Source organism: Alligator sinensis, unplaced genomic scaffold (assembly GCF_000455745.1).
Source record: "Alligator sinensis unplaced genomic scaffold, ASM45574v1 scaffold114_1, whole genome shotgun sequence".
NCBI lineage: Eukaryota > Metazoa > Chordata > Crocodylia > Alligatoridae > Alligator > Alligator sinensis.
This window is the reverse complement of record NW_005842525.1, coordinates 1,074,101-1,096,477: the sequence shown is the minus strand read 5'-3', so window position 1 is coordinate 1,096,477 and position 22,377 is coordinate 1,074,101. Positions and strand designations below refer to the sequence as shown.

General features: G+C 41.9%; 1 protein-coding gene across 1 annotated transcript in view; it reads left to right on the top strand.

Annotated features, from left to right (window-relative positions):
* Positions 1 to 22,377, top strand: part of LOC102387370 (phosphatidylcholine translocator ABCB4-like) — a 102,772-nt gene that overhangs the window by 30,716 nt on the left and 49,679 nt on the right. The window contains 8 exon segments of the mRNA XM_025213365.1: positions 1,427 to 1,598; positions 4,113 to 4,237; positions 7,071 to 7,242; positions 11,956 to 12,069; positions 14,292 to 14,402; positions 18,911 to 19,036; positions 19,222 to 19,425; positions 19,826 to 19,996. Of these exon segments, the coding sequence (XP_025069150.1) occupies positions 1,427 to 1,598; positions 4,113 to 4,237; positions 7,071 to 7,242; positions 11,956 to 12,069; positions 14,292 to 14,402; positions 18,911 to 19,036; positions 19,222 to 19,425; positions 19,826 to 19,996 (1,195 nt within the window).

Below are 22,377 nucleotides of genomic sequence, written 5' to 3'. Positions count from 1 at the left end.
CTTCCCTGCCCCTCTGTTCCCTAGCCAGAACACTAGCACTCCTCTGGCTGGCTGAGGAGAGGGTGAAGGGGAAAACCCACCCCTTTGGCTCAGCACTGGACCCCCAGCCAGGTGCAGGCTGGTGCAGGGGGGAAAGAGGGGGATCTTGGTTCCACCCCTGGGAGCCCAGAGCCAGGAGCAGGGCTGGAGTCTCCCAGCCATGCCCCCCCTCCTCAGTCTCTGGCCCAGCTGAGGGGAGCACAGGGGAAGTCTGCACCATGGCTTGGCTCTGCCCCCTGAAGCCAGGAGTGTGGCTGGAGTCCCCCAGCTATGCCCAGCCTCCTCAGTCTGTAGCCCAGAGATGGAAGAGGAAGTATGGCTGGGGGACTCCTCCCATACTCCTGGCTCCCACTCCAGGGGGTGGAGCCAAGTCCTGGTGTAGGCTTCCCCTTCCCCCCCACTCCCCGCAACGATCCAGAGACTGAGAAGGGGGCATGGCCGGGGACTCCAGCTACATTCCTGGCTCTCAGCTCTGGGGGACAGAGCCAAGCTCTGTTGTAGGCTTTACCCCCTTCAGCTGTCCTGGAGACAGAGGAAGGGATGTGGATGGGGGACATCAGCCTCACTCTTGTCTCCAGGGGGCAGATCCAAGCCCCAGTGTGGGCTTCCCCTGCCTGACCCCGTCAGTTGGCTGGGAGACAGAGGATGGGGTATGGCTGGGGGACTCCAGTACCACTCCCGGCTCCAGATGGGTGGAGGAAAGCCTCAGGTGCAGGCTCCCCCCCCCCGCACTGCCATCCCGGGCTGTTCCCATCTCGGGGTCTGGTGCAGGGCTGAAGGGATGGGTTTTTCCTCCCCACCCCTTCCTCAGCTGGTCCATAAGCTGAGGTAGGTGTGTGGCTGGGGGAATTGCCTGGCTCACAGCTCTCTACAGTGGCCAGCAGGCTGGGTGCTATGCTCTAGCACCCCACGACTATTGGTATGGGCCACTGCAGGGGTCTGGCTGTCTTTCCTGTTTGAAAAGTGAACATCAGTTCAATCTATGCAGTTTAGAGAAAACTGCAAAGATTGAATTGATTCAGCATTGGGATTTTTAACTGTTTAGACTTAGCCATACTGAGTGGAGGTGGGTGCATGAGGACTTCTCTGATGTGGTCCCACTCGTGGAGATGGTTTAGACAGTCCCTAAAAAGAATCATTCTCTGATATTATTGGATTTTCTGGACTTTAGTTTTTTTCCTATGTGTGTTACTATGGAAGAGGATATTCTAGACTATGTTAAGTGTGACTAAAGACTATGTCATAACTGAATTAGGCAGTATATATTAGAAAATGTGATAAAACTGTCTACTTCAGTCAAAAAGATTTTGTGCTTTCCACATTGCCTTATTTGTTTGTAACTTTGCCTTATTTGTTTGTCTTATTTGGATGTAACTTTGTTTTTTAGTGACGTCTCCAAGATTAATGATGGAATAGGAGACAAAATTGGAATGTTTTTTCAAGCAATAGCTACGTTTCTCACAGGATTTATAGTTGGTTTCACAAAAGGGTGGAAATTAACACTTGTCATACTGGCACTCAGTCCTGTTCTTGGATTCTCATCTGCTCTCTGGGCAAAGGTAGGTGAAAACTGAATTATCACTGATGCATGAAATTAGATATATAGTTCTCCATCTCATGACAGGGCAGCTTTTAAATATACTGTGGATGCATCTACGTGTGTTATTAATGTATAGCAATAAACTCTGGCTCATATCTCACCAGAGTTTATTGAACCCAGGCAATGCATTTGTGTGTGCACCCAGGACCACAGCACGTTGAGCTGAGTTGGAGCAGCCCCCGCTGCCAGGGAGTCTAGGAGTAGCCTGCCAGCCCGGGGCTGCTCCAACCCAGCTCAACATGCTGCAGAGGGGCTGACTGGGGTACAAGGGTGCTCTAGTGCAGGACTAACCAGTATGCAGCCCCTGTACTGAAGCACCCTCATACCCCAGCCAGCTGGGTCTGCATCTACACACGTGTTGTTGTGCACGAAAAAACTCACCAGCAGGGTAGTACTTGTATTTACAAGTACTAACCTGCTATGTAGTTTATTCGTTTCCTGCGGCTTAATAGGACCACAAGTATAGACGCTAAATTGTTTACTGTAGAGCTAATTAGGCAACTCCACAGTAAACTTCTCATGTAGATGTGCCCCGTAACACTCAGTGAGGGAATTAATTCCTGTGAATGATAAAGGTTCATAGTTTATGTCTTTTTTATAAACAGATATAGGACATATAGTAGTATAGTTATAGTGTTACAGTGCCCTTAGTGTGGACACAGTTATAGGAACATAAAGGTGCTTATAGTGGCATAGCATATACCCCATATAGATAGATCATTATACTATGCCAGTATAAGGTATTTTTATACCTGTATAAGTATGTCCACCCTAGGTGTTGTGTTGATATAATTATAAACTCACTGAAATAACTACACTGATACAAGAGGTGAGAGTAAACCAGATTCATCTGTGAAATAAACTCTTTTTACAGAGTTGTTACTGATTTTGGCTGGAATTTTCAAAGGTGCAAAAGGGAGTGAAGCATCTTACTGGCATTGTGTTTCAGTGGGTCTTGAATGCCTCACTCCCTTTGAATATTTTTAAAATCCCAACCATAGATAATATTTTATTTCCCTTTATGCTCTAAAATATATGTAGAATTCTGCTGTGGCTTTACCTGCTGCCTAAGATGTTTCTGTGGAAAATGCTGTCTGAAAGCTATGCCTCACTGCCATATGGCCTCTTACAGATTGCAGGCAACTACCATTGATTAAAGCAGCATGCTGGCTATTATAACCTGCCTAGAGATCAGTGGTGCAGATCTGCTCTGAGAATCAAGTATCATCTCCACTAATGATTTGGATGATGGGATTGAGTGCATGCTTAGTGAATTTGCTGATGACACCAGGTTGGGTAGGGGTATGGACACTCTGGAGGGCAGAGCTAGAATCTAGAATGACCTGGATAGACTGAAAAAATGGTCCACAATCAATCAACTGAAATTCAACAAGAACAAGTGCAAAGTCCTACACTTGGGACAGAAAAAAATGCATGAAGAAATTCAGAACAGGGAGTGACTGGATGGGCTGCAGTACTGCAGATAAAGACCTGGGGGTTCCCTTAGACTATAAACTGAATATGAGCCAACTGTGTGCTGTTGCTGCTAAAGAAAGCAACAGTATTCTGGGTTGTATTAACAGGAGGTCACTTACAAATCAAAGAAACTGATTATTCCACTTTATTCAGCACTACTGATATCTCACCTGGAGTACTGTATCCAGTTTTGGCTCCCACACTTCAATAAAGCTATGGACAGATTGAAAAGAGTCAATTGCAGAGCAACAAAAATGATTAGGGGTCTGGGAGTCAAGACTTATGAGGAAAACATGAAAGAACTAGAGTTATTTAGTCTGGAGAAGAGAAGACTGAGGAGGGATTTGACAATAGTCTTCAAATACCTAAGGGCAATTACAGAGAAGACTCTGCCCTGGCTGTAGGGGATTTTTTCTCTGGCTGTAGGGAACAGGATTAGGATCAATGGCCTCAAGCTACAGTAGGGATAATTTAGGTCAGAGATTTGGAAAAACTTTCTGACTATGAGGGTGGTCAAGTATTGGGGCAGGCTACATAGAGAAACTGTAGAATCTCCATTCTTGGAAGTTTGCAAGAGCAGGTTAGACAGACTTGGCTTGGTTGGGTTCATTAGGAACGATCCTGCCTTGAGTAGACAGCTGGGTTAGATGACCCTGTGAAGTCCCTTCCAGCCCTACTTTCCTATGATCCCGTGATCCATGTGCTCTCTCTCCCCAAATACACTTCTACACTGAGTGAAAGCTCAGCAGAACAGAAAGCCTAAGCCTTGTTTTTTGACAGAATTAAATTTATTTTCTGGTTAGTAGTTTTTATGTAATCAATGTACCCTTATTTTTTTTATATTGAATGTCCTGATTTTTTTATAGCAAAAAGCTCCGCATTTGGTAAATGGCAGTATAATATATATTTTGATAAGGTAGAAACTATGATAGAAGACATTCTTGAGCTCATTCTATATTTCTTTGAGTAATAAGCTTATAATAATTTTCTTCTGCAGATACTCTCTGCATTCACAGACAAAGAACTAGCTGCATATGCAAAAGCGGGAGCTGTTGCTGAGGAAGTTCTGGCAGCAGTTAGGACTGTGATAGCTTTTGGAGGACAGACAAAAGAAATTGAAAGGTCAGAAAAATGTTTCCCTTCAACAATTTGTTTTAAAATGCTTGCTTTAGATGCTTTGAAATTTCCTTGTATCTTCACAGTTAAAATTCTGCCTAAAGAAATAGATGGACAAAACTGTATCATTGTGTTGAATGCATTTGGGGTAACAGAGATAGGAAGTTGCCTGGTTAGGGTGCATTTTTTATCAGTTTCATTGTATAACGAATGATTCTTAATATTTTCAGGGCCTCAGTACAAGCAATGTTACGGTCTCTTACTCAAAAGAGTGAATAGTTATAAACAGATTAAAAAGTAGCTTGGGGGAAAAATACATAAGAGTCACATTAATAAAGTTATAAAAACCATGACCTGTACACATCTTGATGTTTCCAGTCATTTGTTTATGTTTATTTTTATTGTACTTTGGAACAGCATTCCTGTCTTTTATCTAAAGATAACCATCACAACCACAAAATCTGGCAGAACCTCCCCAAGTATAGAGTTCAATAACCATTAGGCTATTCACAGGCTAGTCCCTGAACTGGTGCACTCTTTTATGCATCAGCTGCCAGTTTTAGCAGACTATGACTGTTGGAGGAGTTGCAACAGGTCCCAGTGACTTGTCACCCAGTTTACCTCAGCACTTCTCTTAGGAATATGATGATGCTATTTATTACTGTAGTATTATCAGCACTCTTTTCATTTCCTGAGTTTCTGAGCTTCTGGTACAGTGTGCTATGATACCACTCATTTTATTTCTGCCTTAATTCCAACTGTATAATACCTACAGAGGTATTATGATCATATTTTTTAAATGTTTTGAGGTGTTTGGATACTTAGATGATAACATCATATGAGCACCTGAATAGATGTTAAAGACTGTTAACCAGCTCTGATAATAGTGCCATCTGCATTTGAGTTACAGATTCTCTTGGTCTCTCCTTATACATGATGCTACCCAAGCAAACAAAAGAAAGATATGGAAAACTGTCAGGAGTCAAAAATAGTTGAATGATGGTATCCAAAGCTCTTCTTGTGTATACTTCCCTGCTGAAGTTCTAGACAGCAGTCATATCCTCTCTCTTGTAGGCTACATAAGCCAAGTGATTTCAGTTGCCTGTTACAAAATAGACTTCCCATTTCTCCTATCATTTTAGTAGCCTGTTCCAGTTTGAATTAATGTTTCTTGAATGTGGGTGACCAAAGTAAGGCCCCTGGCAGATGTTAATTTAATAGCATGATGGGGTCTGATATCAGATCCCAACAATTATGCATCCTGCTATGGTGCATGTGCATGGTAGGTTGCAGGGTTCTGGGGATAGGGCACCAAATCAAAATCACATGGTGCCAGCACAGCCAATGGGGATGTTTCAAGTTGCTAGTGCATATGGAACCTTGAATTGCTCCACGTGCACCAGCAAATCGAAACCTGGACATGGTACTGCTTACATGGAGCTTCTGGGTGCAAGGGTCTACAAGTGTCAGCTGGGGAGAGTCGATCACAATCACATCCCCACCCCCACATGCAGGGCTTCTGGACATGCAGTTTTGAAAATATCAATCCATTGGAGCTGATCAGCAACCCCGCATTTGACTTTTGTAGAACCTTGGGCAGACTCAGCCCAGTTTCCAGCCCAGCCTGGTCCCCAGCTGATTGTTGGCATTGTTGGCCAGGGAGCTTGAGGTCTTGAGACAGCTCAGGCTAACCCTGTTTCCCATACCAACAATCAAACTGGCATGCCAGTTTTTAACATCCATACTGGGGTATGCTACATGTTCAACTTAAGGCACCATACAAAGCAGCCACAAAGGTGTTCCACATTATATACATTAACTGTGGAACATCTTTGTGACTAGTTTGCTATTTTATGGTGCCATAAATTGCTTGAACATGTGCCATGCTGCCATTTTTGGTGCAATTAACACATTAAGCATGTCATAAGTATAATGTCTGGCAGGCTGTAGTACACCCTTGCTGTTACTGTAGACCTTACAGATCACTCAGTTTTTCTTGTGTGTCTGATCCTCTTACACACTGATAATGCCTCTCAGCTTCATATCATCGGGAAATGTCATTGGTACACTCTTTTTAGGCTAAATTCTTAAATAAAAATATTAAATAAGACCGGTTTCAAGATCAGTCCCTGAGTTCTCTCTCCAACTTGATATTTTCCTTTTCAGCACTGCCTATTGTTTTATACCCTTTAGCCCTGTAACCTTGACACTTCTTATATTTACCCTTATCTCCAGTTTAAACAATAATTTCCCATGTTGTCCTATATCAAATGATTCACTGAAATTCAAATAAATTTGATCTCCTCTCTCTCTCATGTTTTATCAGGACAGGACAAAGAAGGACAATTATGTTCACCTGATATTGTCTACCATAGTAAATCCAAGTTGTATTTTATCCCATTTTTTATTTACTTCCAGATCTTTAATTAATCTGTCTTCAAGATTTCTTCCAAAATCTTGTACACTACTGTGTTCAGACTGGTAGGCTTATGGTTGCTTGCATTTTTCCCTTTTTTAATATAGGAATTATATTTGACAATCTGCAGTTATGTGACACTAATAGTAACTTGATAGATTCATTTAAAACCCATTCTATGAAAGTTGCTATTTCATATGCCCATTTATTTATTATTCTAGAATGGAGATTACATATGTCCACAATTTGAGTTCATTAAATTCTGTGAGTTTTGCTTCTACCTTGTATGTAGTAATTTTTTTCTATACCCTCATTCCCTTATGCCATATTGCTTTTGCTGTCATGTTCAAAATTGTCCTTATTGAAAATGGAGGCTATTTATTGAGGTATGATTATCACTTCTGTGAATCCTTTTTCTTACAGATATCATAAAAATTTAGAAGATGCTAAACATATTGGAATCAAGAAGGCTGTTACAGCCAACATTTCTATGGGAATTGTTTTCTTATTGATATATTCATCATATGCATTGGCTATCTGGTATGGGACCACTTTGATACTATCTGATGATTATACCATTGGAAAAGTCTTTACAGTAAGTGTACATTTGTAACTGAACATTTTAAAATAAAAAACACTGATTACTATGGTATTTTGTGAAATCGTTTCAGTTTAAAAAGAATAAACCAAAATATGGACTGAATTACAACCCTTGCAGCCCTGTTTAATAAGTCAATAGGGTTAAGTCCCTACTGAACTTGATTAACTGAACCTCATTTTTTCATCTATGCTAAGTAAAACAAATGATATTTTTTAAATTTCAGTTGTGCTGGTGGATGTGTCCTAAGACTGATAGTAACATAAAAATGTTTACATTTCTAAATCACCAGCTTTAATCCAGCACAGGTCAATGATGACCAAAAGTTGTTTCTAACCAAAAGTCGATGCTATTTTCACTGGAGACAAGTAACCTTTTGCTATGTGATAAGGGATATAACCCTTTGTAATTTTGCTCTATATATTGTGGGTGAAACCAGGAAATAAAGACCAGTCTCCAACCAATAATTCTGTTTCCCACCCTCCATGCAACTAGTGTGTAATATGCTATTTGTTTCAGTTCAGTTAATAGAGGACAGGTATTCATTAGAATCATGGTTTTAATTTATTTTAATTGGTTCTCTTCCTGGCAATATTAGTAGAAAGGCAAGAATTCAATGACTGTGCAGACCAAATTATCCTGGGCCAGAATGATGACAATTTTACTCTTCTCTTGATGATATAAATAGAATGTTTAGAATCTGCTAGTGAAAGGTACCAGATTTCACAACAATTTAATTTACCAATAAAAGTCTTCAATAACTTAATTTTTATTTAATTCCTAGCATCAAATTCCCCTTCCAGGGTCTATGTTTTTTCCATATTAAATCACATTCTAAATCAAGCCAAAGCCTATAGAAACATAGGTTTGAATGTAAGACTGCAAGGGACCACCTTAGGCATCAATCCAGTATTTCAGGAGACAACAACTTCATAGAATCCCTTTCAAAAACTGATCAAGCTTTACCTTAAAGCCAGTTGTTGTTGTTGTTTTTTAACACCTGCTATTTCTATGAGAGGCTATTCCAGACCCTCACTTTCATGATGAAAGCATTAATTTAATTTCCAGCCTAAATTTATTCATGGATGGTTTATAGCCATTTGTATTTGTACTAACATGGGCCCATAACTTAACTGGTTCTTTTCTCTCACAAGTGTAAATCCTGATCATGTAGTTATAGGGAGCTATCATATCTCCTTCCAGCCTTCATTTTACTAGGATAAATAAGCCAAGCTCTTGCAGACTGAGATGTATTTAGGGTCAAGTGAAGCAGCAGCAGCAAGATGAGCATGAGACCCTGTTTACTATAGATGAAACCAGGGACAACAGCACAGCACAGCCAAAACTCAAAGGCTTCGAGAAAAGAATAGCTCAATCATGTATATTCTATAGGTATCTTGGTTCTAGCTGCCCATTAGAATGAACTTGTAGATTCTCTATTTCTAAGGTTAATACTGTGACACCAAAGATCAATTCCATCTCCTATTTTCACTTACTAAGATTTGTCTAGTAGAAAAGGGGATGTATAAAGGGACTTGATGCAGAGTACCTGGGAAAATAATTTTTCTGTTGTTTGAGCAGACAATGGGCACATCTTCATGTGCAATTAATGGGAGCAGTTCAGTTCAGGGCTGCTCCTGCCATGGTCTGCCCCGCTCCAGCAGCCAGAGGGAGCTTCAGGCTCCCCTAGGTGCCAGCCTTGGATTGGCAAGAGGCTGGAGAGAACGGTCCCTGCTCCAGGGCAGCTCCTTCCCAACCAAGCAGAGATTGGGGCCAGACCCAGTCTTCATGAGGCTGGGAGGGAGCTGCCCTGGAGTCAGAATAGCTCCCCCTGCCCTGTGGATATTAGAGCTTAGCCAGGCAGAAGTTGTGGCCCCCTGCTGCCTTGGCTGACTGGGAGCAAATTGCTCCAGGTAAGGGTCTACATATGTGCTTCAGCACATTAATGTGCCATTTTTCTAGTACCTGTATGTATTGGTACTAGCAAATGGCTCATTAGACTAATTTAACATGCAGTAATTGGCATGTACATAGTATAGATGGTATATACAAAAAACTAGAACTCTTGGTTCCAAAATGATACCTTTTATTGGACTAACTGGAAATGGCAAGAAAATTGTCCTTTTCTGCAAGCTTGCAGGATCAAAGTCGCTTCGTCAGGCTCTGGGAAAAGTGTAGATGGTACAAGATGGTTAAAAGTCCCCATAGGTAGGAAATAAACTTCATTTTTGCACAGAGGGAGCTGAAGATGGAAGGCTGTCCCTCTGGGTCCATGAAAGTGTCTTTGAGAACTGTGTTGAGTAGCTCTTTGATGTGTTGATCAGGTAGAATTCCTTCCCTGGAGGTGGTGCCACTTTATAGTAGTATACATGGTGACACTTCACCACGCTTAGTCTAATGCTCAGTAAAGCATCTCATGATAACACACCCAGTGGGGTCAGTCTCTACATGAGATGCTAATTGTGCAGTAGCCTAATAATACTCTGCAGTAGCATGTCACAGCAAGGACAGTTCTAATACGCTATTGCGACATATTATTAAGTTAATGCACAGTAGCATCACTAAAAAGGCATTCACTCACACTACTGTGCAATAACTCCGGTTACTGCACATTTATTTAGTCCTTGATTATACAAGTACTAAATTAAATGCCCAGTAACCACTGCATATTAATGAATGTGTAGATGCTCCCAGTGAGGATTAGTAGAGTGGTAGTAATAGTGTCAAAGATATAGGTCTCCCTTTTACAGTATCAATCTAATGCAAAATTCTGGCAATTTCCATATCAGTTTTGTCAGCATCAGAATCTCTTAATGCTGTCTTATCTTTTCATGATGCAGAAACTCTCCTTGGTCCTGATAAGGAAGCATGCAATAGATTTTGAGTCATGCAATACAACAATTTTTTTTGTCTTGGAGTCTTAGGGTGCTATTACAAGTTATCCTAAAAATAATTTAAATCTGTGGAATGTTATGCTATCATAAAATGTGAACAGTTTCAGAGCAATCATAGGTTAAGGCTTAATGCTTTCTCAGACCTGGAAAACTGTGACTTGCCACAAGAGGGCCTGGTGAGCAAGGGTTTGGATAGGAGCCAGAGCACTATTCCTCCTCTGGGGTGGGAGAGAAGACATGAGGATGGCATGTAGCTTAGAGGGAAAGTAACCACGGTGGGACGGCTGTGGTTTCCCTCACTCAAGAGCCAGCCAGAGCCATGGATGGGAGGGGTAAAGTCTTTAAAAAATGTGTGAAATGAACAGGCAGAGGGAAGAAGTAAAGAGAAAAAGTGAAAATAATAATAATAATAATAATAATAATAATAATAATAAAAAAGGACCAAAATCTTGCATGTCCTGCAAGATTGCATGTCCTTGCATTGCCCTGAATTGTGATTGGATTGGTGGGGGGTTTGGGTTAGTATGCACAACAGGGCATAGCTGAGACCCTGCAGACTTGCTGTATGCATGCCTCACCAGAGCAGAGCTGAAAACCCAGCTGAGAATAGTTTTCATTCTTCGGCTCATTCTCTTCATGGAGGTAGGTAGTAGGATTGCTATTGCTGCTTGCTTAAGCGTCGGGGTGCTAGAGCAAGGAGCAAAGTGGTGAGCTGCACTTCGCTTCTCTGAATGGACAGGGTGTGCTGAGGTCACACCCCCTGAGGGCAGGAGGAGCTGTTGGCTTAAGCCAGTACCACCCCCATGGGCAGTAGAGTTCATAAGGGTTGAAAGTTTGCCTGCAGAGCAAAGGAGTGGGAATAGCTGGAAACAGTGCATCCTGGGATGCTGGAGGAATGAAAACAGAGGGTGCCTATACATTTGCAGGGAGGCTGCTCCGACATGCTGTAATTACAGCATGTTGGAGCTGACTTGCTTAATTGAGTCTGCTGGAGCATGGTAATTACGATCCAGCAGACTCCAGCATCATGTGCATCAGCATCATGTGCATCAGCATACGGGCACTGAAAAATGGCAGCAGGAGCACTTTAGCTAAAGCTTGTTTAACAAGTTTTAGTTAAAGAACCCCCGGCACCATTTTTGGGGGCTGGGATACTGATACATGTGATGCTCCAGGTGCTTTAATTAGAGTGGCTCTTGAAGCTGCTCTAATTAAAGAACCCTTCCCCCCCCCCCAACACACACTCCAGGAGCATATGTTTAAATGCCCAGAGTGTTTATATCCCTGAAACAGACTAATGATAGCCTAGAATGACCTGGGTAAAACAGATCAAAGATAACCTTCACCTGCAGTGGCATAACTTCAAAACATTTAGAGCATACTTAATATAAGTAAACACCCTTTACTGGATGAGTGCTCCCATTTTAAGTGTGTTTATGATGGTTTAAAGGTAACTTATAACACCACCTTTAATCTGCATTCTCAGTGTAACTTGTCTTTTAATATATTATTTTTATCCTTCTTAGGGTGTAGTGGGTCCTCCTATGGATCCATTTTAGACAGTATGCATCTCTGAGAAGAGTTAAACACCATTCACATAATTTCTACCTTGTTCCAACCATTATACATCTTGTATCTTGTGGTCATCATGTAAAAGACTATGATTGTCAATTGATTCTTATCAAGTCCCTTGTCTTCCTCTCAACCCTTATGTTTTGCCTGAGTGAGTTTTATTCATAGATATTTAAATATGGTTATGTAATAGCAGGTGACTGAAAACCCTGGTGATATTTTTATGATTTTTATTTTCCTTTAGGTCTTTTTTTCCATATTAGTTGGAGCTTTTAGTGTTGGACAAACTGCACCAAGCATGGAGGCATTTGCTAATGCAAGAGGAGCTGCCTATGCAGTCTTTAATATCATAGACAATGTAAGCATCTTTGCCGTGACTAGAATTTAACGAGACAAAGACTGATTTCTGAAGTCTAGGATTGGTTCCTGGGATTAATGATTACCATTCACAAATAATTCTGTACATATTTTGATGCTATATAAGTGTTTATCTGACATTCAATGTGGCAGTCTCTTGGCTCAGAAAAAGACCTCCTTCAAGATGAAAGGAAAATCAAACCTTTTAGTAAGTTAAAGGACTACAGCTGTCAGCAGTGTATCTACAGCAGGGGTGGGCAAAATGCAGCCCGCGGGCTGCAATGTGGCCTGCCAGGCCATTTTTTCCGGCCCACGGGGCCCCTGAAAAATTTAGAAAATTAATATGTATCTGCCCCTGGCTGCCTGTCATACGGCCCTTGATGGCTTCCCAAAACTTAGTAAGCGGCCCTCTGCCCAAAATAATTGCCCACCCCTGATCTACAATGAGAAGACTTTAACTTTTACCTTTAGGTCCCAAATTTGACTATGCTGAATATTTTTTTTCCTTATAGATAAGTCTATGTATATATACTCAGTGATACAACAGGAGACATATTTATTGGTCAGTTGTTCTTTTCTACCCTGACCCCCATTTTTTCCTAAAGTTTCTAATTTTTGCTGGACCAGAAAAATCCTAGTAGCTGGATTACATTGATGTAGGCAGTGCTCAGATGCCTGCTCATGTTTAACCACTGAGGGCACACTGAACAAAGAGTGTGTTCATTGGCAATGCACATGGCATAGGGGGTGCACATGTACCCCCTGAGATTGGCAGTGCACCCCCTGAGACTTGCTGGCAGTGCCTGTGGACGGTTGCGGCTCACTACCCCCAGCCCCACCACCAACACTGCTGACAGCGTATGCGGGCAGTCGCTGATTGCCACTGGCCTCTGCCAATGCTGCTGGCAGCATCTGTGGGTGGTTACCGACCCCTCGTTGGCGCTTACCATGCCCCCACTGCTTGCAGCTGCCACACCCACACTGCTGCCACCGCCACCTGTGGGTGGTCGCCGTATCCCCCCAGCCTCGGAAGGCATGAGGTGTTCATGAGTGTGATTGCTATTTGTATAGCCAGCTTCAAAATCTGTCTCTAATCCTGAGTAAGTATTTGAATGGCTAGCTGGGACTGAGCGCTGTGCTTCTGTAGCTACACTTTTGAGGACCTAAGCTTACTTAAACTAGCTCATTCAGGTATGGGTACATAAGCTGCAGTTCTATTGTTGAATTACACTATAGACCCACCCTGAATTCAACATCCTTTCTGGGTGGGATTAGAAATGATGATAGTCAATATGTGGGTTCCTTACTTGCATGAGTACTGACATCATCATGACCATCAGTGAAGTGAAACCCATGCAATCTTGAGCATTTTTTCAACAAAAGACAAAAACAAGACTGAAAGGAAATATTCTTTAAGCTCTTAATATTTGGGACTCCCATAAGCTTTAATTAAAGTTAATGGAAATTGAGGATTTGCAGAATGAGATTCAAATAGATAAATTATGGATCAATCACAGCCACTATGCTGTCTGTCATGTCCCTGGAGAGGTTCCTAATGTGTCTGTGTAAACAAGGAGAAACAGGAAAATTATATTAAAATAGACATTCTTAAAATTAGAATTATTTTTAATTAAAGGAATAAAATCTAATGTGTCTTTTTGTTAACGTATATTCCTATTTTATGAACATACTGTAACTTTTTAATGGGACTAGATGATTCAAGAGATTTGTAATAAGAGAGAAAACCATTTCCCCTTAGGTAACCATACCAATGACCAAGGCCTATTACATGTGTCTCTAGTGGTTATATAAAATGCATTTAATCATTTCACTGAGCAAACTCAATGCATGTATTTCCACCCCACAATTATCACAGTTAGCACAATTATCATAACTGACACTGAGTCTACTCATTTTGAAAGTCTCAATAGACTCAATAAAGTGTTCAAAGATGGGCATAGGTTTAGAGTCTGAAATGCCCTTTCTTTCCTAGAAGTAATCTGTTCAGGTTGAGGAGTATGAAAATGAAGAGGTAAAACAAATAAGACTAGGGGGATGGATGGAAAACTTTACCCACCAATGAAATAATTATTTTGACCCAAACTACTTTAAAATGTCCCATAGTATCTCTATATTATTATGTTGTATTCTAACATTTCTAGTAGCTGACATATTGGGAAAGAATATCAATAACTCTTTTCTTTTCTTATTTGTTCTATATAGGAACCTCAAATTGACAGTTTTTCAGAGTCTGGCTATAAACCAGACCACATTAGAGGGAATTTGGAATTCTGCAATGTCTACTTCAATTATCCCGCTAGGCCAGATGTTAAGGTACTGTGAGCAAAGTTGGTATGTGTTTCAATTAAAGGTAACTTGGGAATTTGTTACAAGTTGCACTTTGAGCTATGCACGCGTCTGGTCTTGTATAGGTGCTCTCTAGCGACTTTAGAGCACATGCCCAGTTCTGGCTGCAGGGTGTGTCCCCGGGACTTGTGCGTTGGGCTGTGTTCACCCCCAAGAGAGGCCCCGACACTCACCTGCCATGACTTGATTGTCTTTTCTTCAGTGGTGGGATTCTCCCTTGCGGAATCTCACAAGCCGGGTGCTGCCCTTTGTGGGCGTTCTTGGGGCACCGTATCCCCTACACCCCAGCCATACGCCAGCCCTCAGGACAACTGGATGATGGATTACTGGCCGGTCTCCTTGGTGTTCCCTCCTGTTCTTGTCCCTTCTTGCCTGTCCCTCAATGTCTCGTTGCCTCGGATGACTACGGGGTGCGGGACTGTTGTCTCAGCATCTGCTCACCCCTTCTGAGATATCATGGTCCACATGTTCACTCCACTCTTCTTCTTGACCCTGTGGGTTGCTTGGGGATGTCTTCCTCAGTTCGGGCTCTGTGTGCCCTTCAAAGTAATAAAAGAAAAGAAAAGAGAAGAAAAGAAAAGAACAGTAGGGGTTCGGGCCTCAGCCCACCCCACTCACAGATCTGGCATATGCGATCCTCAGGATCCCTCAACACCATCCTCCTTGACCTGACTACCCTGCCAAGCCGGGTGTGTATTCCTCTTCGGGGAGCCGGGACCCTTCCTGTGGGTCCTCGTCTGGCCCTCTGCTGAGCTGACGATCCTGCCGCTGTGCAGCAAGGGGAACAGCTTCACCTCCTGCCTCCAGCGTGGCTGTCCCCCTCTCTGTTTCTGCACCACCAGCTTTTAAATCAGTCAGCTGGCGGTTTTTGATGACATCATCTGCCAGTGCCACTCCCAGCTGCAAATCAAAGCGGCTGATGAACCACGCTCTTCTCAGCACGGCTTGGCTTTTCCTGGAAAAGGTAAGTGAGCCCTCTCTATATGGCTTTTTGTTTTTTTCTTCAGGCAGCTCAGCCCTGCCTTGGGTCCCACCATGAGAGGGTGTTCCGGGACCTCCGTTTGTATCCCCCTGGGACAAGCTACTCAAATGTCAGTTGGTGTTAGTGATATCTTGGGTTTGGAGCAGTCATACCTTAAAGCTAAAAACTTTCTCTGACTGTTCCCTACCTGCACATCTGTGACTTGCCACTAGAGGGGTGGTGAGCAGTGGCCAGATTAGGAGCTACAGCTGTGATTTGCCACTACAGGACTGGTGAGTCAGGACAGGCATCTATCCCTGCTCTGGAAGGTTGGGGGAGAGATGGGTTGGGGGGTGCGGGACAGGAACAATGCTGGGAGGTGGAGAGTTAATTGGATGCGGTTGAGTGATGAAATGATTATTTTGTTTGAGATCTTTTATAAACCCATGTCATTAATGCAATTAAATGACTTTAATGATTTTGAGCATACATTTATTAAGAGTATCTTGTCCTGTATAATTGCTTGCTTGTCCAGTTTGATGAAAGACCATTAATCCATCAAAGGGGATCTATCCCCCTATTATTTGGGCAGGTTAGGAAGGTAGAAGGAAAAAAGGCTTCCTTTTTTGCCAAAGTGCTTGGAGAAAATTTTGGGTAGCCAGTTAAGGGGAATTCAGTTAAGTGCTGAGTATTACATATATTAAAGGAAAGTAAAAACAGATGAGCAGGACAGAGAGCAGAGAAGCCTAATATAAATTAAAGAGACCACAACTGCTTGACTGCTATCTTGCCTCTACTGCAAAAGAAGTGAGGCTAAAGAGAGGTGTGGGGACAAGCTGTAATAACTGCAGCTTGTGTAGATGTACCCAGGTTAGCTTTACACAAGTTAGCAGCTTCAGTACTATTAACGGAATAGTTGTAGCAATACAGAATGCAATGCAAAACCCGCTGGAGAAGGCAGTAAATATTTGGGTGGTTCTCCTGCTCTGAACACAGTGCTCCTTGTCTACTTTTTTAGTAGTACTCCAGCCAGCTAGTTTAAAGTGGCAGTGGTGTTGACATAATGGACTTAGCACCCTGTCTCCTGAGCAGATTTATTACTTGCCCACAGTCCATACTTTTTTCCCCTTGCACAATTTTAATAAGGAAGCATCATTTAGGAAGACATAGATTTCTTACTTCAGTGGAGGACAAAGGGCCAGATCCAAAGCCCACTTAAGGTGATGGAACTCTTTCCATTTATTTCCATAGTTTCCAGGCTAGCCACCTATTTGTTAATTTTACTGGAACCCAGATTTTGCCTCTGTGTGTGCTGGTATGTTGAAGCATAACAAAATTTCTTGCAAAAACTTGCAGGATAAAGGCCTTTCATAGAATCATAGAAAATTATTCTAACCTTGTGATATAGCTTAAGGGTTTAGGTGGGTTTTGTTAGTATGTTCTTATTTATTTGCAAACATTTTGAACCTTTCATTTCTTCTTAATTTTGATTTCATTAACCTTAGTAGCTTAAGTAACTTCGTTTTATTCACTATGGGTTTGTCTAAAACACAGGGCTGAACATGCCTTGCCTGCCCAAGCCATCTGTCACACTTTAGTACCAGGAGTTCAATGGTGAGACTACCCTGGGCTCATTCCCAACACCTACTCTTAAGCCCTTGGTCTCTGGTATGCCTGCGAGCAGGCACTGGGGATGATTCTGGAGCAGCCAAAAGTAGAGAACTTCCAGCTCTGGTGTGCCTCAGTGAACTCTGAGGGCAGGGTGTGCTCAGGTTTTTCTTGCTAAGACTTGCCCCTACCCTGGTAAAGGATATGTTGAGTAGCTTGAAATTATTACTTTTGCTTTTTCCCTGTTTTTCTGAAACAAAAGACTTAGTAGTAATAGAATATTTTAAAGAGAATATCCAACTGTACTCTCTCCTCTTAAATCAGGAGCAAGAGACAACAATTTGTATTAATTCTGTGGCTAAATAAATTAAACTTTTCACAGTTAACAAACACATATGAGTTATTTTACACTATAGAATGGCTGGCTTTAACTGGTTGAGGTGGATGTAGATTCATTTTTTTATTTAACAATTGATATTTTTGGAGAAACAAGAATCTGTTTAAATGTAATATAGTTCCTTTAAGAAATGGCACTGTCTGTGAAATTTCATAGACTTATAGAATCAAAGGACCGGAAGGGACTTGCAAGATCATCAAGTCTGGTCCCCTGCCATGGGCAGGTTATTGGGCTCAAAGGAGCTCAATGAGGTGGTTATCCAGCCTCCTTTTGAACACCTCCAAGGATGGTGACTGCACCACCTCTGTTGGGAGTGTGTTCCAGATTCTAGTTATCCTTATGGAAAATAAGTTTTTCCTTATGTCCAGCCAAATTTTTTCCTCAATTAGCTTGTGCCCGTTGGTCCTTGTCCTCCCAAAAGGTGCTTCCCTGCATAGTTGCTCCTTTAGATCTTGGTGCTCACCCCTGACATACTTGATTACTTTTCTCTGAGGCTCTACAGTGTGTCGTTCTTATTGTGAAATATTCTAATGTTACGTGTGTGTATTTGTCTGTGTGAAAGCAAAAGCTCACACACCGAGAGCAAAAACTCACAAAAATCGTTTTCCATTGTAACAGGAAAAGGCATAATTAGCACAAGATCCTATCCATTCCATTTCAGCATAGGTTTCCAAAAGCTTTTTTCAATGCCTTCAATTGGAAGGAATCCTGACAGCTACAAGGGCCCTTCTATAGGCCCTGATTCTCCTCCTAGCCCAGAGTAGCAGCAGCAAAACTAGGTTTCTTCTTTTCTTTTACTGCCCTAGAGGTTAATAGTTATCTCCTCCTTTACATTTCTTTGAGGTTCTGCAAAGGGAGCCCAAAAGATAAATTCACCAAGGCATTCCAAACTTCTCTCCCACTATAATTGTGAAATGTTTCATTCCACAAGAATTAGCAGTGAACGTTCGCAAATGTAAAGCTCCATTCTAAAGCCATGCCTTTGCTTGTAAAATTCTATTTTTAATATCATACATCTTCATTGGTTAAAAATTTTCAGTAAAATTTACTAGTAAGACATTGAAAACACCCTTATTCCCCTTCTTTTTATCTGTGGCATAATGCAGTATGTTTTTGGCTTCATTACATAGGTTGCTTTGTGGCTATGATGTATGAAAGGAATGATTTTTAGAACTCTGATTAAAGAGTCGTGGATAAATGGGTTCCACTGTAACTGACTATCCTCATGACTTGCATGGCAAATGTACATGGAAGGAATGTAGCTAAGAAAAGTGGGGGTACAAAGTAATATGTTTATTTGTTAGTATTTAATTAGAAAATTTAAATTCTCCCCATGACGTAAAGAGTTGACCATACTGTGAAATATAGAGATATCGGATCAAATTCTGCTGTACGTTTGGAGAAATTCCACTAAAGGCACTGAATTCTTCCAGATTTACACTAATATAAATGAGAAATTGGCATGTTGGGCTGGGTTTTTTTAATTATTGTTCAAATTTTCTTATGTAGGTACTGAAAGGCTTGAATCTGAAGGTTAATTGTGACCAGACAGTAGCCCTGGTTGGCAGTAGTGGCTGTGGGAAAAGTACAACTGTTCAACTGATACAGAGATTTTATGACCCTGTGGAGGGCACGGTAAGACACAGAACCTGAGCTGGATGATGTATAGGTTATATTTCTTTAATGTTTAGTAGTGTCCTGACTGATATTGTTCAGCTGCTAAAATGCAAATATCTTCATAAAGATTGCAAGTGCTAATTCTGATACCACAATTCTTGATTGGACCAATTACATACCTGTTTTATTTTCTTCATTTTTAGATTACCCTTGATGGGCAAGATATTAGGAACCTAAATGTAAGATATCTGAGGGAGATTATTGGTGTAGTGAATCAGGAGCCTATACTATTTGCTACTACTATTGCAGAAAATATCCGTTATGGCTGTGAAGATGTCAACATGGAAGAGATTGAGAGAGCTGCCAAGGACGCCAATGCTTATGACTTTATTATGAAGCTACCTGATGTAAGCAAATTCTTTCACAATAAATGCCAGGCAGCATTTTTTAGAAGAGTTACCATAACTTAGTGGTTTAGAACAAGCTAATCCAAGACCTATAATTCTAAGCCTAGTTGGATCTTTCTAATACATTGTTTGAGATATGGTAAAATCAAAGTTGTTTTAAGACTTCAAGTCACGGCTTGAATTCTTCACATTAATAATTATTAGAATCCTGCAAATCCAAATAAGAAGATTACCTACTTTGATCATTTATGAAACTCTCTAGTTGTTGGTATTTTAGAAAAAGGAAAGAATTCTATATACTGCACATGGAGATGTGATTTATCTTTACATTGTGCTTGATTGTTGTTGTGAATTAAGTGCATCATTAACAGTTCTGGGAACATATTTTACTATCTTGCAGAAGTTTGAAACCATGGTTGGGGAAAGAGGAGCACAACTGAGTGGGGGTCAGAAACAGAGAATAGCAATTGCACGAGCTCTGGTTCGCAATCCCAAGATTCTTCTGCTTGATGAGGCAACATCAGCTTTGGATACTGAAAGTGAATCAGTTGTGCAAGCAGCACTGGACAAGGTCTGCATGGTTTTAAACCAAAAAAAGAATGACCAGGAAACTAGTAGTTAAAAAGTTGTGCCAACAGGTGTGAGACAGATTAAATTTATCTTAGAAGTTTTATTCTAATTTGTATGAGAAGATTTCATTTGTTATTCATGTGGTGAAATGAAATACTTCCAAATAGTAACATCCTTAAAAATAGAGTTTGAAATCACAAGCAACATTATTCTCTAGACTGTCGAGGGATAACAATTAAAAAATGCAGAAGTGATTTAGGAATCTGTATCCCATTTTGAAATGGTGTTCCATGGACAGCTAACTGGTGTGTCTACAGCAGGCAAAAGCTAAGAAATGACTATACAGACGATGACTTGTATTAGACTCATCTATTCTCAGTCCTTTTGCAGTTGCACCTGTTTCTTCTTTGCAACATGCAACAAACTTTCTTTTCCTGGTTTATAGAGACTGACCTATATAGACAACTGCATTTCATCTTTGAGATGTTGAAAGTTTTTCAGAGAAAGATGTGGTGTCAGGTGAGAATAAAGCATTACAATTTACCTCTGAAAGGTTATTATGAGTCAAGCTTCCATCGGGTAAATGCCATCCCTTATATTACCATGTGTATATTTCCTATGCAACTATATCAGCCCCGTACTTGGTCAACATAGTTTGAAGAGTAATAGGCAGGGGAAGAAATGTCTGCATTCCATAAATGGTTAAACACATTGTCATGCAGTGTCTGTACAAACAGTACCTCTGAGAGGCTTTTCCCCCTGATCAGAGAATCATAGAATCATAGAAAATTAGGATTGTAAAGGACCTCAGGAGGTCATCTAGTCCACCCCTCTGCTCAAAGCAGGACCCTAGATTAATTATATCAGTCTAGCCATGCCTTTTTCAAGCCAGGTCTTTAAAAACCTCCAAGGATGGAGATTCCACCACCTCTCTAGTAACCCGCTCCAGTGCTTCACCACCCTCCTACTAAGAGAGTTCTTCCTAATATCCAGCCTAAACCTCCCTTGCTGCAACTTGAGACCATTGCTTCTTCTACTGTCATCTGTCACCGCTGAGAACAGTTTAACTCTATCCTCTTTGTAACTACCCTTCCAGTAGTTAAAGGCTGCTATCAAATCTGCCCTCTTCTCTTCTGCCGATTAAATAGGCCCAGTTCCCTCAGAAGTCATGTGCCCCAGCCCCTGAACCATTTTCACTGCCTTCTGCTGGACTCTCTCCAGCTTGTCCACATCCTTTCTATAGTGGGGGGGCCCAAAACTGGACACAATACTCTAGATGTGTCCTCACCAATACAGAATAGAGGGGAATAATTACTTCCCTCGATTTGCTGGCAGCGCTCCTACTACTGCATCCCAGTATGTGGCTAGCTTCTTGAGTGCTTGTACATGTAATAATGTCATGATGTACATGTGACAAAAATTTCCTTTTGTGTTGCTTAATGGAGTCACACATTACATGTATGCGAGTCTTGGGGATTTTAAATGAGTTTGCAATGTTGCAAATGGGAACATTGATGGCCCCACACTCCATGCACCAGCCCTGCTGCCTTCTCCACCTGCTAGCACACCCAGCTGCCCTCCTTCCACCTCCCTGCACTGCCCCAGGAACAAGCCAGCTCCTTCCCGGGTGGACCCAGGCGTTCTGCCGGCTACAAGAGCCTACTGAAGGCAGAAGCGATAAGGGCTCAATCCTTTTTTTCCGAGGAGCCTGCCCATCTCTCCTGTGGCCAGGGGGTGAGCTGACAGATTAATAGCACCCTGGCCATGGCATAGGCAGGCAGACTCCGCCAAAAAAAAAAAAAAAAGGATTGGGCACCTTGCTGCTGCTGCCTTCAGCAGATACCTGTGGCCACCAGGACATAACATATATACAGTGCCGGAAAAAATAAAACCCACCATTTCAATTAAAAACTCACTGTTTCAATTTAGGGGGAATAGAATACAACCCTAAGGACTAAAATCCTATCACATGTACAAGTGCGCCTTGGCAACAAGGGCATGCTGCTGACTCGTATCCACTAGAACCCCCAGGTCCTTTTCTGCAGAGCTGCTGCTTAGCCAGTTGGTCCCAAGCTTGTAGCAGTGCATGGGATTCTTCTGTCATAAGTGCGAGACTTTGCATTTGTCCTTGTTGAAACTCATGAGATTTCTATTGGCCCAATCCTCCAATTTGTCTAGGTCAGGGATCAACAACCCCCAGCACGCGTGCTGAGCATAGGACGTGAGGCCATTTTGCTCGGCACGTCAAGTCCAGCCCCTGCTCTGGGTAGCTGCTGGAGCCCAGGCTGCTCCCAGCAGGGCTTGCAGCATCCCAGCTGCCTTCTAGGAGCAGCCCGGGCTCTGTGGCTGGCAGCAGCTACCCAGAGCCTTGGTCGGCTGCAG